The following is a 16,087-nucleotide window of genomic DNA, read 5'->3' on the forward strand; positions in this document are numbered from 1 at the left end:
CAAGACTCTCAGCACTGGTGATGCTCTCCTTAATCAGGTGATCCCTGTAGTGAGGGAACTTCAGAGCCAAATGGAGAACTTCTGGGGGATAAATGTTCATGGCTGGGGCAAGCTGCTATCACCAGATGTGCAGGCACTGGTGAGGAGGCTGAAGGAGGTGCATCAGGAAATGGCTTGATCCCTTGTGCACCAGTACAGTCCATATGCTGGCTGCCATGTGTGACCCAAGGGTGAAGGGCAACGTATGCAGCAGCCAAACCCTGAATCAGTGGATGGAGGTACTGGTGAAGAGAGTCAGGGAGGCAGAATGGTGGAGGTGGATGGACGTGGAAGAGGGGGATCCACTGTCTCATGTTAGCACGCCATCCACCAGCCAGTCTCCTCCTCCACCACAGGTACTGTCAATGTGGGCCAAGGGCATGGCTTCCATGGTGGGGTCCAGAGGCATCAGACAGGTAGTACTTAGGCCCTTGTGGCTGCCTATCTCACCTAGGATGTGGAGCCACTGCTGTGTGACCTCTGCGGGCAAGCCGCAGCCAGATGTGGTTGGATCTGGCCACAGTTGCCCAGGAGCACCTGTCCTATCCACCGACAAGTGTTCCAAATGAGAGGGTGTTCAGAATTGCTGGGGATGTAGTGACACCCCACTGCACCTGCTTGGATCCTGGTTTGGTGGAGCAGCTAGTGTTCCTGAAGTTGAACTTCCCACTACCGGGGTTCCCCAAGCTCCAGGTGCAGATGAAGTGAATGCCACCTTCTTCACTCTGTCCACACCTATTTCCTTTTTTCATTTTGTAAAAATCATTTAATACTCAAAGCTGGAGGGGGCACTCACTGCATCACCAGCTAGCAGGGGAAAAACATGTCCCTATTTAGCTCCCATGCCAGATGAACTTGGAGGTATGGGATTGGACTATGGGGAAGGAGGAAGCTCCAGTTCCTGTGCATGGCCACTAAAACTGCACTCTGCCAAGGTCAGGAGGTCTGGTGGGACTGCTGGTGGCACAGCAACCCCAGGAAAAGCCAGGACCAAGGATCCCCTGGTGAAAGGCAGGTAGGAGGTGCCATAATCTCCAGCTACCACACGCACATACAGAGTCCTGGCTGGGGAAAGCAGTTCATAGACTCATCTGTGAAAACTAGTTTGTAAATTCCCGTTCAAGATCAGGCCTGAGAGATTGGAGACAGGTGGTGTTCTGTTGTTGTTTTTGATAGATTTTCAATGTGAGTTCATTCTAGTGTGCAGTTGTTGCTTGGTGCTTCCACATATTTTTCATGAGGGCGCTTGGTGCCCAGATGGAGATATGTATTTTATTGTGAAGATATCTCCATACTGGAGATATTCTTGGCAGGTTTTCTGTGTTTTGTCATGGCATTGCCTGGATCTATTTGGTGTATTTTGGGTTGTAAGAATTTGGCTTCTGGTGACGACATTAGTGAGATTCAGTGGTTGTTTGAATTTACAAACCACTTTTCACAGACAAGTCTATGAACTGGACTTCATCAACCTCCTAGGTACAGAAACTCATGGATTCAATATAGACATTGGAATTCTGACACACTACATACAACCTTCCGGACATCTGACTCCCCAGGTACCTCTCCACTTTTACCTGTGCTGCTACTCCCCTTTCCCCCTGCCCTCATTCCAGCCTGTCCCTCACCCCCTGATGCCCTCCATTTCTATTTTCACTGACTGGCTTTCTTGCCTGTATTGCATGCCAGCCTCTGGTTTCTTTACTATTCCTTCCATCCAGGAACAGCACATGAACAGACCAAGTACAGGTGCTTCCTCAGCCTGATGAAGGGTTTTTTAACCTGAAACCTTGCTAAAATATATTTCTGTAACTATTCAGTTGGTCTACTAAAAGACACCAGATTAATTTGACCCAAAGAACCTTGTCTGCCAGTGCCATGTCCTTACACCAACACCCTTAGCAGCTGACCAGAAGGATACATGGCTGTGGGCACATCTAAGACCCAAGGCTGGGGCTGGCAGAGAGAGTTCTCTGGCAGCTGCTTGAGAAGCTCCTGCAGGAGAGGAAAGAAAGGCTCTGTGACAGTTTGGATGCCTGAGATGCTGCTGGTGCTACTGTGCTGCTTACTAAGTTATACCTGTTGTCATTTAAAGTGGTGGATGAGCTGAAGCTGTAGGGGATAAGGAGGCCTCATTGAAGCACACTACTGTGTTGTGGCCCCAGCATGAGTGAGGGTGCGCCTTAACACACACAAGTCACACATGTCACGAGTCTTGGTTGTCAGCAGCCTGTGGTGCAGTTTCCCAGAAGCCCCTGCACCTATCTCCTTGAAACCTGCCAGGCTTCATGGCCTCAGCATGGGCTACCATGCCCACAGTTTTCACCTGTGCCTTTACACTTACAAATGACATGAGTTTTGCTTTCAAGACTTTGAGGTGCAGTTTCACAGAAACCGCTGCACTTATGTCTATGAAGCTTGGCAGCTTCATGCCCTCAGAAGGAGGTACCATCCCTGCTGTTTTCATTTGAATCATGCAAGAAATGACAAAGTTATAGGCGGTTTCATGCTTCCCCATTATAGTCTATGGGCAAAACATCGAAACAGCGTTGAAACAGCAAAATTGTTTCGACTAAACTAAATGGAACAGTGTTTTTGAAATGAAATGAAACTCAAAACATAACACTGTCCCATGAAAATGGTGAAATGGAAGTCAAAACAAAATGGTGCTGTTTCACACAGCCTTATATATATGCTTTGTGAAGAGACCAGGACTATAATCAAGTGCCTTTGCAGTTGAAATAATTCTAATGATTTTATTTACACTTTTCCCATAGAGAACTGCTTTAAATAAATTGACAAAGTATTACTGAATTAATGCTGATTCAGCTGTATTACTTACCAGAACTGTGTATATTGCTTTTTCCTCTAGGCTAGGGACAGACATTACACATACAACTGGTTTAAGTAATTAAAAATTGGTTTAAACCTGTAACAGAACAGATGTTCAGTGCACATAAACCAGCTTCAAAAGTGAAGTTTCATGAGTGAAACTGGTTTCAAATAAAGTTGGTTGAATGTAGTATCAGACTTAACTGATTTGGGCCAAGCCAGTTTATGAAACTTCTGTCCCAGATCCCATCTGTCCTGGTTCAAATTAAATCATAGTCCCCCAGCATCCCAACATGCTTTTCATGATGTGAAAAGTTCATGTTCATGCTTTCAACATGCTGGGCTGTGCTGTCTCCTGCAGCAGACAGGGGTTGGGGCAATCTCTTCCTTCCCCCCACCGTCCCTCCACAAGGCAAACCCTGGTTGGGGTCTGTGGCCTGGGAAGAAGGTTAAATTTTCATCCTTTTGAGTACAGAGCTGCCTTGGCCCAACCTGATAAAAACAATGTGGACTACAAATCCCAGAGGTACCTGAAAGCAGAAAGAAGTGATGAGTAACTTTGTAGAGTCATGCTGCTGTAATTCTGGACTGCAAATCCCAGAAACCTTGGGTGCAGCAGGAAGAGGAAGCAAACAGCCCATTCTGGCTATGTGCCAGACAGCCCTGCTCTAGCACCCCCTGGCTTCTGGACTGAACCACTGCAGGCATGTGGCTGCATACCTGACTCAAAAGTGAATTTCTGTCCAGTTGTATCTCAGTTTATTCTCTGAAGCTTAGACTAAACTACAAAGACTGAATCGATTCAGCCTTGGGCTTTTTGACTGTCTTCTTAGCCTGAGTGTTTAGTCTACATATGGAATAACAGCCAACTACTTCATAGTATTAAAAGAACTAACTCCTTCTGTACAGGTAGAAGGGGTCTGAGCTTGCTGAAGGTCTGGGAGAGTCAATTCTGCTGACCACTAAAGCTAAGGGCCGGAACGCAAACTTCTTACTTCAAATGTTATACTTCAAGAACAGGCGGGGTGTCCATTGGGAGGGAGAACTGGGGTGACTGCCTTGAGCCACATGCTTTGGAAGGCCCTGCAGAGCCAGGCAAAGCCGCTATGGTGACTCCATGCCTCCCCCCACTGTTGAATCCACCACCGCTTCTTCACATCTGGGGTGTGCAGGGGTGGGGCCCTGCACAGGCTGATTTGCCCTGGGCCCTGCACCCCATTTGGGTCATCTCTGAGAACAGTTATTTAAAAACTAGACAATTTACTATAGTTTTCTTTTTTTCCAGTGAATTCTTCATGCCAGGATTGGTTGATGCACATATCCATGCACCTCAATATTCATTTACTGGTACAAGAGTAGATCTACCTCTTCTGGAGTGGTTAAAAACCTACACATTCCCAACAGAAGCCAAATTCAAAGATAATGACTATGCTGAAGAAGTGTACACAAGAGTTGTAGTAAGTACAGCAAATGTCTTCTGCCTACTTTTCTATGATAAATACATGTTTTACAAAATGTTTTTGCTTTCAAAAGCTGATATTACAATTCAGCAACAAATAAAATATCATCAAGAGAACTGAATAAATTGGGCATACCAACATTATTCAAGATTATTCCCTTTATAATTCTGATCTGCAAATGAGTTGTTACCATGTAATGGCTGGCTGAATCTCCAATGTATCTGATCAGTATAGATCTACCAGTGTCAGGACATCAGAAGAGATGCCTGATCTTCATCTGTCACAAGGAAAAGAAAGTCTACTAATGCTGTCAGAGCAGTTTTTAGCCTTTACTCAGGTCTTTGCTCAAATTGATAAATACAAGTCTGAAGAACCCTGATATTTTGGGTGTTGTCTTGCCAGTTTCACTATGGCCTTAATGAAAAATGAAAGATTAGACACTGCATTATCAGTATCATGTCAGTTTCTGAGACAAAGGCCTCATTGACTGCGTCCAGATGATCATGGATGCGTTTCCCCAGGGACAAGTAGCAATGGCACACCTTGTGCTGCTGCTACTTGTCCCCAGGGAATGCCCATGCCACGCACACTCTGGCATGGGCATTCCCCAGGGGCAAGTAGCAGGTTACGCTCAGTGGGGTTGGGGAGGCTGAGGCCAGCAACTGTGCTGGTCCCAGGAGTCTTGCTTGGGGTCTTGGGGGCCTCATGGAGCTGCAGCCACAGTGCTCCTGCATCTGGGAGCCTGGATAGCAGCTGGAACATAGCTCCAGCTGGCCAGGCTCTGGTTTTAGGCAGCATGCCCTGCCACCACATGCAACACCCTGCTTTTTTTTGGCATGAGTTTTTTTAACCCCCAGATTTCCTGAGGTCCAAAAACACCCCTGTGCTGAAATGTAGCAGTGTGAAGAATGCTGTGGGGCATGTGGCACTGCAGATGGGTCTGCAATGTCACATATTACGTGGCTGCACTCATCCGGATACGGCCACAATGGCTTACTTAAGAGGTCCCTGCTCCCTATGGTAACTATTTATAATTACCTTGGAGTTCACCAGCTAGAGAGGTAACAGATTCAAAGAACATGTTACTCAATGAAGGCATCTATTTATAGTTTAGATTAAATATATTTATCAGCCTGAGTAATAAATATGAACATTATAAACAGCTATAAACAGCTCAGTAAAAATCTCTGATGAATGTGCAGCTGCATTAAAAAAATCTTAGAGAAATGTTAGGATGTAGAATGATTTTTTTTAAAAAGCAAATGTGCAGTCTCATCTGGATTACTGACTATAGTATTTCTAATTTATCACAGAAAAAATACTGCAGGAGGGGATTCAGAGAAAAGTAACAAAGAGTATGAGAATCAAGGGCACCTATACACATGCAGTGGGACTGCTCAGATGTACTGTAATTACAGCATGTCAGAGCAGACTAGATTAACTGAGTCTGCTGGAGCATAGTAATTACCATGCTCTAGCAGATTTCAATACCTTGTGTATCAGCGTCCTTGCACTGAAAAATGGCATCAGGAACACCTTAAAGCTTATTGAACAAACTTTCCCCCACCGCCATTTTTCAGCCTGGGGATGCTGATACACGAGTTGTTCCAGGCTCTTTAATTAGAGTGGCTCTTGGAGCTGCTCTAATTGAAGTACCACCTCCGCCCTTCCTCTCCCCCCCGATTCTGGGAGTATGTATATAAGTGCCCCAAAGGCCTAGCAAAATTCTCACATGCAGAGAGACCAGAAAGACTGAGATTGTTACCTTAGAGAAAGCAGATTGGGAGCTTCTGTTCTTCTCTGCAAAACACAATTAAATTAAAAAATGGGAATTTCAAAACTGAAAGGAAAATACTTCTATACACAATATAATAGAATTGTTCTTATGTGGAACTGGTTTCCACCAGAAGTTGCTGAAGCCAAAGCTTAACAAGATGTTAAAAAAAAAAAATAAAGATTGGGTATTTATGTGCATATCCAGAGTTATAATTTAACTGAAATATTTCTTTTTTTCAAACAGACATCAAACTTTGTTCTTTGGAGCCTAAAGCAATCTTTTAGGCTGTAAATAGACATCATTTTTGTCCCAGGAGAAAGTATTTTGTCCTGGAACCCTACGGTCACATAAGACCAGTGTTCCACTTCAAATCTTGTCAAAGTATGTAGGATAAAAGTGCTATCATTTTTTTCCTGGGCCACCATGGTGCATATCTGCAATACAGTTATTGCAAGTCATTCCCTAACAAACAGATCAAGCTGTGCACTCTCTACAGCCACCTACTGGCACAGGGACAGCAATGCAGCTGGAAGAATGTCAGTGACTGTATATATCACTAGGGCTGTGCAAAGCTTTGGTAGCCAATTTGATTCGGAGGAAATTTGCTCTGATTTCGGGACCAAATGTCCAAATCCAAATCAAATTGGGTGACCAGTTAAAAGCTCTGAATTGATTTGAAACATCCAAATTGATTCAGAAAAGCTTTGGAACAGATTTGGCCACTTCAAAGCTTCAGCCATAAACTAAACAGCCTCCTCTGCCTGGCACCTATGCAGCAGCTGCCCCATGGCGCAGGTGCAGCATGGCTTGGCAGGGTGTCATGCACTGTCCGGGAGGTGGGGTGGCTCCACCTGTCAGCCAGACCCCAGAACCACTCAGCTCCCAGACAGTGCACAGTGGCCTCCAAGCCACACTGACCCATGCTATGGGGCAGCTGCTGTGCAGGTGCCAAGTGGGAGGGGCAATCCCCACTGCCCTACACTGTGTGGGAGGGCTCTGCCACGAGCACCCAGAGGCCCCAACTGCCACTGCTGGAGCCGGTGAACTTAAAAAAAAAAAAAAAAAAGAAGCAGCCCCGCACTCACCAGAAGTAGCAGCGGTGATTGGGATCTCTGGGTACTCGTGGCAAAGCACCCCCATACAGCGTGGGACAGTGGGGATTGCCCCCCCAGCTTGGCACCCGTGCAACACCTTCCCCATGGCATGGATGCAGTGTGGCTTGGCAGGGCACTGTGTGCTGTCTGGAAGCTGGGGCAGCTTCACATGTCAGCTGGAGCCTGGCACCATTCAGCCCCAGTGGCCCCAGCTCCCAGACAGTGCACAGTGCCCTGCTAAGCTGTGCTGCACCCGCACCATGGGCCAGCTGCCGCGTGGATTCCAAGCAGGGGGGGAAATCCCCACTGCCCCCTGCTGCCCTGCGCTGCACAGGGGGACTCTACCATGGGTGCCCAGAGGCCTCGGTCGCCGCTGCTGCAGCCGATGAGTGCAGGGCTTTTTTTTTTTTAAAGTGCTGGGACTAGGCTGGGGCCTGGCCAGGGGTTGGACCAGGCAGGGCAGTCATGGGGACCTCCCCCATAGCTCCCCCTGCCCCAGGGGAGGCAGGCACAACCGGAAGAGCCACGGGAGAACCTGCGGCTGCCCTACTGTGCCTGCCTCTCCCCAGCCAATCTGAATCACCAAATCTCTTTGAATAAGCACCAAATCTTCCAAGCTGATTTGGCCGAATCTTCCAAAGCTGATCCTAATCGAATGACTGCCCTCTGAATTGGCCAAATCAAATCTGAATCCAAATCTAATACTTCCCTATTTGCACAAGTCTATAAATCACTGTGCCACTATGCCATAGCTGTTTTGAACCAGGTCAGGACCAGGTCAAATGCAACATTTATTTATCACTTGACTGCTAGGTATCAAAGTGAAACCTGCAGTAGGAGTGAGATGAAACTGTATCTACAAATTCAAGTGAAATTTTTCACATGAGAGCTTATTTGCCAAAAATACAGCTTTGAGGCAATAAAGTATTTGTGAACTAGAGTCAAATTAAGAAAACAATTTTAAGGAAAAAAGCAATTAAAATATGGAAAAGTCCAAATATTTTATTTTGACTTTTAAAAATAAAACATCTCTATTTTTGACTGAAATAAAATTTGGAGGCCAAACTTAATTAAAGTTATTTCTAAAATAGTAACATGAAAAGGAACATTTAGTTTGACATGAAATTAATTTTTAAGCCTTTAACTGCAATAAGAAAACTTATTCTCTTATTTTGGGTCTATTCTAAATGTTTTGGAAATTTTTTTTGGTTTAGTTTCAAATTCAAAGATTAGTTATTTACCTCTCTCTGGTTCTTGTACTTTTCTCTAAAATATCTGAGTTTTGCCACTTTAAGACAGGATACCAGCTTTATAGATTGCTATCAATTACCATTTGACTAAGAAAACTAAATTAGCAACATTATCTATTTAATTCCCTTAGACTCAAAAAAAATGGTTTTTGCTTCTACTGTGGCTTTGTGGTTCAGAATAATGTTGTCAATGTGGTATTTATTACTTAGCTTGGAAAGTTACCTCCCTTTTTAATGAGCCCCTTTTAAATGATCTATATGTTACTTTAAGGCTCCCTACCTTTAAGAGACCCTAAATATTTTGTTAAGACTCATTTTAGATTTAAAAAGTATTATAAATAGTATAACATAAACCGTTTTTTACTCAGAAAATCCCAGGCTTTGTCAACCTAAGAAATCATTCACAGGTGCGGAGGTTTATACTTCTAAATTGTACTGAAGTTAGACATAAGGCAACACCTGTTTCAGTGGGTAGAAATCTTTGGTGTAAATTTGACATAACTTTAATTGGGTTAACCTTGGATCTTGAAAAGGCTTTCCCTGATACAGCACAGACCTTTGCCCATTCTGTTCACAGAACATTCATCTGAATAATTTTCCTTTTAAATCCATTAATAATAACCCGTTATAAATTTTTTGCATGTTGGCTTTCCTTTTCATCTACAGTCATTACAATTATTGCAAAACCTAGCAGAACCATATTACAAATTAAATCTACTGATCATATGTTCTGTCATTCTGGCAATGTGACTAAAATTTAGAATTCTTTTTATAGAGAAGAACACTAAAAAATGGCACGACTACAGCATGTTACTTTGGAACAATTCACACAGATGCTTCTCTGCTTCTGGCAGAAATTGTAGGTAAGAACATAAGTGTTTTTTAAAGGATATCAAATAAATTATTTTGTCACTTGAAGTCAATGAAGCTATGCAGCTGAGGATCTATCCCTCTTAACTATTCTGTCTTTATGTGTTCTTGTTCTCTGTCTCACACACTGTCCTGAAAATTATCCATCTATCCCATCCTTCCATTTTCATTCACTCCTATTTAGCTTCAGCTTATTCAGTTACTGTCACTGCTCTCCTGGGTTCCAAAGCAGCTAGTACTGTTCATTTTTCTATAGTGCTGTGATGTTCCTGACCCATCACTAATTGATTAGAAGGCCCTATGGATCATGGCCAGAAGAACAACTAGTGTCTTCACTTCTATGGCCTTTTCAGGCATTAGGATGGAGTGGGGGTGTCAGTTCCAAGATTTTTATGTATCCCTTAACCTTGAGAATGGAAGCAGCATCTAGATCAGGGCTGTTTAACTCACGGCCCACAGGCCACATGCGGCCTGCAAGGGATCCACACAAGGCCCCTAGTGGCCACCACTGCTTCTTCCTCTGGCTGCAGCAGCAGCCAGGGTCTTGGGACTCTCCCTCTTTCCCACTTCTGCTGCTGTTTGACCTATCTCTGTCAGGCAGTGTGGGGGGGCATGGAGCAGTTGGCAATGCCAGGTGAGCTGTCAGCCTGATGTGCTCTTGCAGTGCTGTGCCTGCAGGGAGCTGTAGATGAGGTGGAGCACTGCATCATGCAGTGTAGCAGAGTAAGGCAGCACATGGTGCAGTGGGATGGGGGAACACCACATCCCATATCTATTTCCCACCCATACATATATTGCGTGCAACCTGAGGGGACACATAGCTCCCACGCTGTTTGGACCCCTCTGCTGCAGCCCTCAGTTGCTGAGAAGTCAGACAGCCCTAATCTAAATCTTTTCTACAAGCATCTGGGAAAGCAGTCGCCAGCTCTTATTTTTTTTGTATAAAAACTGAGGTGGCTCTAGAAACAACTTGACTCAGGAAGCAGAGGCTTTATGGAACACACTAAATAGTGGAGGATTCACGAAGCACTAATGAGTTCCTAGCTTTTACAGTTGTGGAGAAAAGCTCGAAAACTTGAAGTTTGTGAGGGCTAAAGGCTTAGAAACAAGACAACAGACAAAATGAATGTGACTGTTATTAATTGATTTATTGTACATCACTATTTTAAGCAAAACTCAACTAGGGAATCACACAGACCTTTTTCTTCCCCTATGTACCTTCAAACAGCCTTGGAGAGGGAATAAAAGATAGGCTCTTCATTCACTTACTTTGACATAATGGGGAGAAGACTCTGCTGGGGTCTCAGACCCTCCTCCATCAGACCAAGAGAATAAAATCCATGTCTCTTGCAAAAGAAGCTCTCCAGCACAGGAAGTAGTCCTCCACTTAGGAGTAATTTTCTGTGAATCAGTAGAGGAATACTTACTTGTCTGTAGTTATTAGAATATAGAATCTTAGAGGGTTGCAAGGGACCTCAGGAGGTCATCTAGTCCAACACCCTGCTCAAAGCAGGACTGTCCCCAGTTAGATCATTCCAGCCAAAACTTTGTCAAGCTGGGTCTTAAAAAATGTCATGATTGGAGAGTCCACCACCTCTCTGAGTAGCCTGTTCCAGTGCTATATTACTCTCCTAGTAAAAAACATTTTCCTAATATTTTCCTTGCTGCAGCTTGAGACCATTGCTCCTTGTTCTGTCATCTGCCACTGCTGAGAACAGTCTGGCTCCATCCTCTTCGGAGCCACCTTCAGGTACCTGAGGACTGCTATTAAATCCCCTCAGTCTTCTCTTGTTCAGACTACATAAGCCCAGTTCTCTCAGCCTCTCCTCCTAAGTTATGTGCCCCAGGCCCCAACCATTTTTGTTGCCCTTCACCGGACTCTCTCCAATTTGTCCACATCCTTTCTGTAGTAGGGTGCCAAACACTGGATAAAGTACTCCTGATGTGGCTTCACCAGTACTGAAGAGAGGAGAATAGTCACTTTCCTTGATTTCCTGGTTACATTTCTACTAATGCAGCCCAGTTTGCTGTTAGTTTTCTTTGCAACAAGGGCACGCTGTAGGCTTATATTTAGCATATTGTCCAGGTCCTTTTCTACAGAGCTGCTGCTTAGCCAGTTAGTTCCAAGCCTGTAGCAGTGCACGGGATTGTTCTGTCCTAAGTATAGGACTTCACACTTGTCCTTATTGAACCTCATGAGATTTCTTTTGGTCCAACCCTCCAATTTGTCAAGGTCTCTCTGAATCCTAGCTGTACCCTCTGGTGTATCTACTACTTTCCCCAGTTTGGTGTCATCTGCAAACTTACTGGGGTTGCAATCCATACCATCTTCCAGGTCACTTATGAAGATAGTGAACAAAACTAACCCCAGGACCAACCCCTGGGGCATTCCACTTGATAACAGCTACCATTAATCAAGTAATCAAGCCACCGAATACTATTTTTGAGCCTGACAATCTAGCTAGTTTTCTATCCACCTTACATTCATCCAACCCATAGTTCCTTAGCTTGGCTGCAAGATTGCTGTGGGAGACATATCAGAATCTTTCCTAAAGTCAAGGTATATCACATCCACTGCTCTCCTTGCATCCACAGAGCCAGTCATCTTGTCACAGAAGGCATTCATGTTGGTCAGATATGACTAGCCCATGGTGAATCCATGCTGACTGCTCCTATTCACCTTCTTCTCCAAGTGCTTTGAAATATATTCCTTGAGTATCTGCTCCATGATTTTTCCAGGGACTGAGGTGAGGCTGACCAATCTGTAGTTTCCCATATCCTCCTGCTTGCCTCTATTCAACATGAGCCTTATATGTGCCATTTTCCAGTAATCCAGCACCTCTCTTAACCACCATGAGTTTTAAAAAATAATGGCCAGTGGCTCCATTAACTTCCAATGACTTCCATATTGGCCAACTCCTTCATCACCCACAGGTGCATCAAATCTGGCCCCATAGCCTTGGGCACATCCAGCTTTTCTAAACAGTTCCTAACCTGTTCTTTTGCCACTGTTGGCTGCTTACCTTCTCCTTGAACTGTGCTGCCAGGTGCAGTAGTCTGGTGGCTTACCTGGCCTGTGAAGATAGAGATAAAAAAGCATTGCGTACTTCAGCCTTTTCCACATTATCTGTCAGTAGATTGCCTCCCCAGTCAATAAGGGACCCACACTTTCCTTGATCTTCCTCTTGTTGCTGATGTACTTGTAGAAACCCTTTTTGTTACCTTTCACTTCCCTTGCTAGCTGCAACTTCAATAGTGCTTTGACCTTCCTGATTTCACCCCTGCATGCCTGAGCAATAGTTTTATACTTCTCCCTAGTTGTTTGTCCAAGTTTCAACCTCTTGTAATGTTTCTTTTTGTGTTTTAGCTCACTGAAGAGTTCCCTGCTAAGCCAAGATGGTCTTTTGCCAGGTTTGCTAGTGATCCTGTTCATTAGGGTGGTTCATTCCTGCTCCCTCTATAAGATTTCTTTAAAGCACAGCCAGTTCTCCTGGGCTCATTTCCCCCTCAGGCTGGCCTGCTCATCTGTTCCCTGAGTGACTCAAATTCTGCTTTTCTAAAGTCCAGGATCCTTACTCCAATGCTCTCCTTCCTTCCTTTCCTGAGGACCATGAACTCAGTCATCTTGTGGTTGCTGCTGCCCAAACTGTGATCCACTTCTGCGTTCCCCACCAGTTCTTCCCTATTTGCGAGGACAGCCTCTGGTTAGTCTCTCCAACATTTGCTCCAGGAAGTTGTCCCCAACACTCTCCAAAAACTTCCTGGGTTGCCTGCGCACTGGTGTATTGCTCTCCTAGCAGATGTCAAGATGACTGAAGTCCCCCGTGAGAACTGGGGCCTGCGATTTGGAAACTTCCACTATCTGAAGAGGCCTCATCTACCTCATCCTTCTATTCTGGTGGTCTGTAGCAGACACCCACCACAATAGCACCTGTGTTGCTTTCCCTTCTAACCCTAACCCTGACTTTCAGTTTGATACTGGAGCTCTGAGCAATCATACAGCTCTTTTAAATAAAGCAAAACTCCTCCTCCTCTTCTCCTTTGCTTGTCCTTCCTGAACAGTTTATACCCATCCATGACAGTGCTCCAGTCATGCTATCCCACCAAGTCTCTGTTATTCCAATGAGATAATAGTTCTGTGACTGTGTGAAGATTTCCAACTCTTTCTGATTATTTTTCAGGCTCTGTGCATTCATGTACAGACATCTGAGGTAACTAGCCAATTACTCTGCTTTCTCAGGAAGAATGAAAAAGTGCTTCCCTTATTGCTCTCTTCTGCTTATGTATCCCTGAAGCCACCCACTCCTCAGCTTACCTCAGGGCTTTGGTTTCCATCCCTTGGTAAGTCTAGTTTAAAACCCTCCTCACCAGGTAGTGAGCCTGTCAGGAAAGATGCTCTTCATTTTCTTTGTTAGGTGGATTATGTCTCTGCCTAGCAATCCTTCTCGGAACAGCATCCCACGGTCAAAAAAACCAAAGTGCTGCTGGTGATATCTTCTGCACATCCATACATAGATCTACAGGATACATCTGCTCCTGCCTTCTTGACCATAAGGATCAAGGAGAACATCACCCAAGCCCCTGTCCCCTTCACTCTTGCACCCAGAGCCCTGTAGTCAATTGCTGCTCTACTCAGGGTTCCCCCGGCAGTATCACTGGTGCCCACATGGGTGATAAGCATACGGTAGTAGTCAGAGGGACAGATGAGTCCCAGTAATTCCTCCATGACATCCCAAATCGGGGCTCCTGGCAAGTATCATACCTCCTGAGCCAACAGATCAGGCCAACAAATGGATGTCTCTGTCCCCTGCAGAAGGGAGTCTCCAACCACTGCCACTCATCGCTTCCTTTTTGTGGCAGTGGATCTGATCCTCCCAACTTGGAGAAGTACTGGCCTGGTGTCTTCTGCTGACAAAATGTGCTCATTTTCATCTGTAGGTAGGGCTTCATATCTGTTTTCCAGGCAAACCACTGCAGGTGGGGATGAAGACTTCTGCTTGCTGCCAGAGGTCACCAGCTTCCAGCTTCCTGGGAGTCCATATTTTCTTCCTTCTCCAGCGCTGCCCCTGGCAGTCCTTCTGCAGTCCTAGAAGTTTTCTCCAGCATCAAATTGATGAACTCCTCATGGAAGCGGATGCTTCAGGGCCTCACCACCACCTCCTGTGGTTCTTTTGCCTGCTCCATGAAGCTTACACCAGGAGGCACTCCCTCATCTGGCTGTCACTGGAAGGAGCCTGCAAGCCTCAGTCTCCACAGTACCCAAACAGGACCTGGGTGGATGCCTTGACAGTGGGCAATCCTACCTGGAGAGATACTTCAGAGGTGCAAGCAGAGGAAGTGGCAGTGGCTCTAGCATTGTGAGGTCCTCCAGCCATCTTTCTCGCTCTCTTAAAGCCACTGCCTGTCTCTTCCTGCCCCTCTCTCCAAGCAGACCTTCCCTAGCAAACTCCCCTGTAAGCTGGTCTGTTCGCTGCTCCTTAGTCTTGAAAGGTCTCCCCTTTTCCCTGCTAACCTGCTTCTTCTCACCAAGCTTACAGTGAAGGAAGAGAGAGAGAGAGTTTCCAGGCAAATTCCCTAGTGTATTCCCCACTTGCTCTAGTCCCTAATTAAACAAGAGACTTAATTATTGATCTAAGTGCTGAGTTTTGGCTACTTATGATGAATATCAAGGTTAGTTATGTCTTTACTAGGTTAAAGAAATAATTTACTTTAAAGGCTCCCCTTTCAAGGAGTGGGTGACAAACTGCTTGTGAACTGGGCTTGTTGCTGTCCCTTGTCACTCAGGAAGTCTTCTTTTATACCTTCCTGGGCCTGCACTGGCTCTGCACCCTTGTTATGGCTTTTGTCAGACACAGGCAGCAATCACCCAGCAGGCAGTCAGCTAGCAGCATTCCCAGCTGCTCACAGCATATGCCGAAACACACAACCCACCAAACAAACACTCAGCAAGCCCTGGCTCATTTACTTTCTAGGAGCAGGATCTGGTGCTTAGTACCTGACTCCTCTTCCTCTTCCCTTTCCCCCTCTTGCTCCCAGCAGAGTGCTTGCAAACTGTTGCAACGTTTTTACTGATTCCTGTTGTCCGCAGGTAAATGTTTTACTGCTTTCTTTTTATATGATTTTCATCTTTTTTGACCAAGATTTATTAGCACACTCAAGGACACTTTTCACATGACCTCAAAGTAACTTCCAGGCTAAGCACAGACTGTCAAAAAGCCTGAGGCTGAATTGATTCAATCTCCACAGGTAAGCCTAAGCTGTGTAGATTGAATCAATAAGCGAGTGAACACACATTTACTTTTTATTCTGAAAATGCAGCCATATGCCTGCAGTAGCATAGGCCAAAAGCCAGAGGGTGCTAGAGCATGCTTCCCTGCTCAGCTGGAGCAGACAGTTTGGATGAAGGCTAGCCTGCCCACCCTGCGAGGGAGGATTTATGGGAGAGGTACAAAGCATCCTGGGATGCTGGGGGACTATAAGGTAACTTGAATCTGGAGGGAATCTTAGACAGAAGTTCAATAAATCAACTTAACCTAAAAGATTTAAGTCTGATACTATATCCATCCAGGTTTATCTTAAATTGTTTTGGGCCATTTTGAAAGTGGTTTATGTGCATTGAACTACTGTTGTGTTATAGATTCGAACAGTTTCTGATCACTTATACTGACTTACATGTAATTTCTATTCCTAGCCTCAAAGTTTATATCCATGCTTTTGTACACACAACAAACAAATCTAGCCATGTGGTTTACAAATATAGATGTCATG

At 45.0% G+C, this 16,087-nt stretch overlaps 1 protein-coding gene across 1 annotated transcript in view; it reads left to right on the forward strand.

Moving 5' to 3' along the window:
* The window catches only part of GDA (guanine deaminase), a 72,643-nt gene that overhangs the window by 22,797 nt on the left and 33,759 nt on the right, over positions 1–16,087 (forward strand). Inside the window, exons 3-4 of the mRNA XM_019555360.1 lie at positions 4,154–4,325; positions 9,225–9,312. Coding sequence (XP_019410905.1) covers positions 4,154–4,325; positions 9,225–9,312 — 260 coding nt within the window. The remainder of the gene's footprint in view (positions 1–4,153; positions 4,326–9,224; positions 9,313–16,087) is intronic.

Source organism: Crocodylus porosus, unplaced genomic scaffold (genome assembly GCF_001723895.1).
Source record: "Crocodylus porosus isolate Cpor-Errol unplaced genomic scaffold, CroPor_comp1, whole genome shotgun sequence".
Lineage (NCBI taxonomy): Eukaryota > Metazoa > Chordata > Crocodylia > Crocodylidae > Crocodylus > Crocodylus porosus.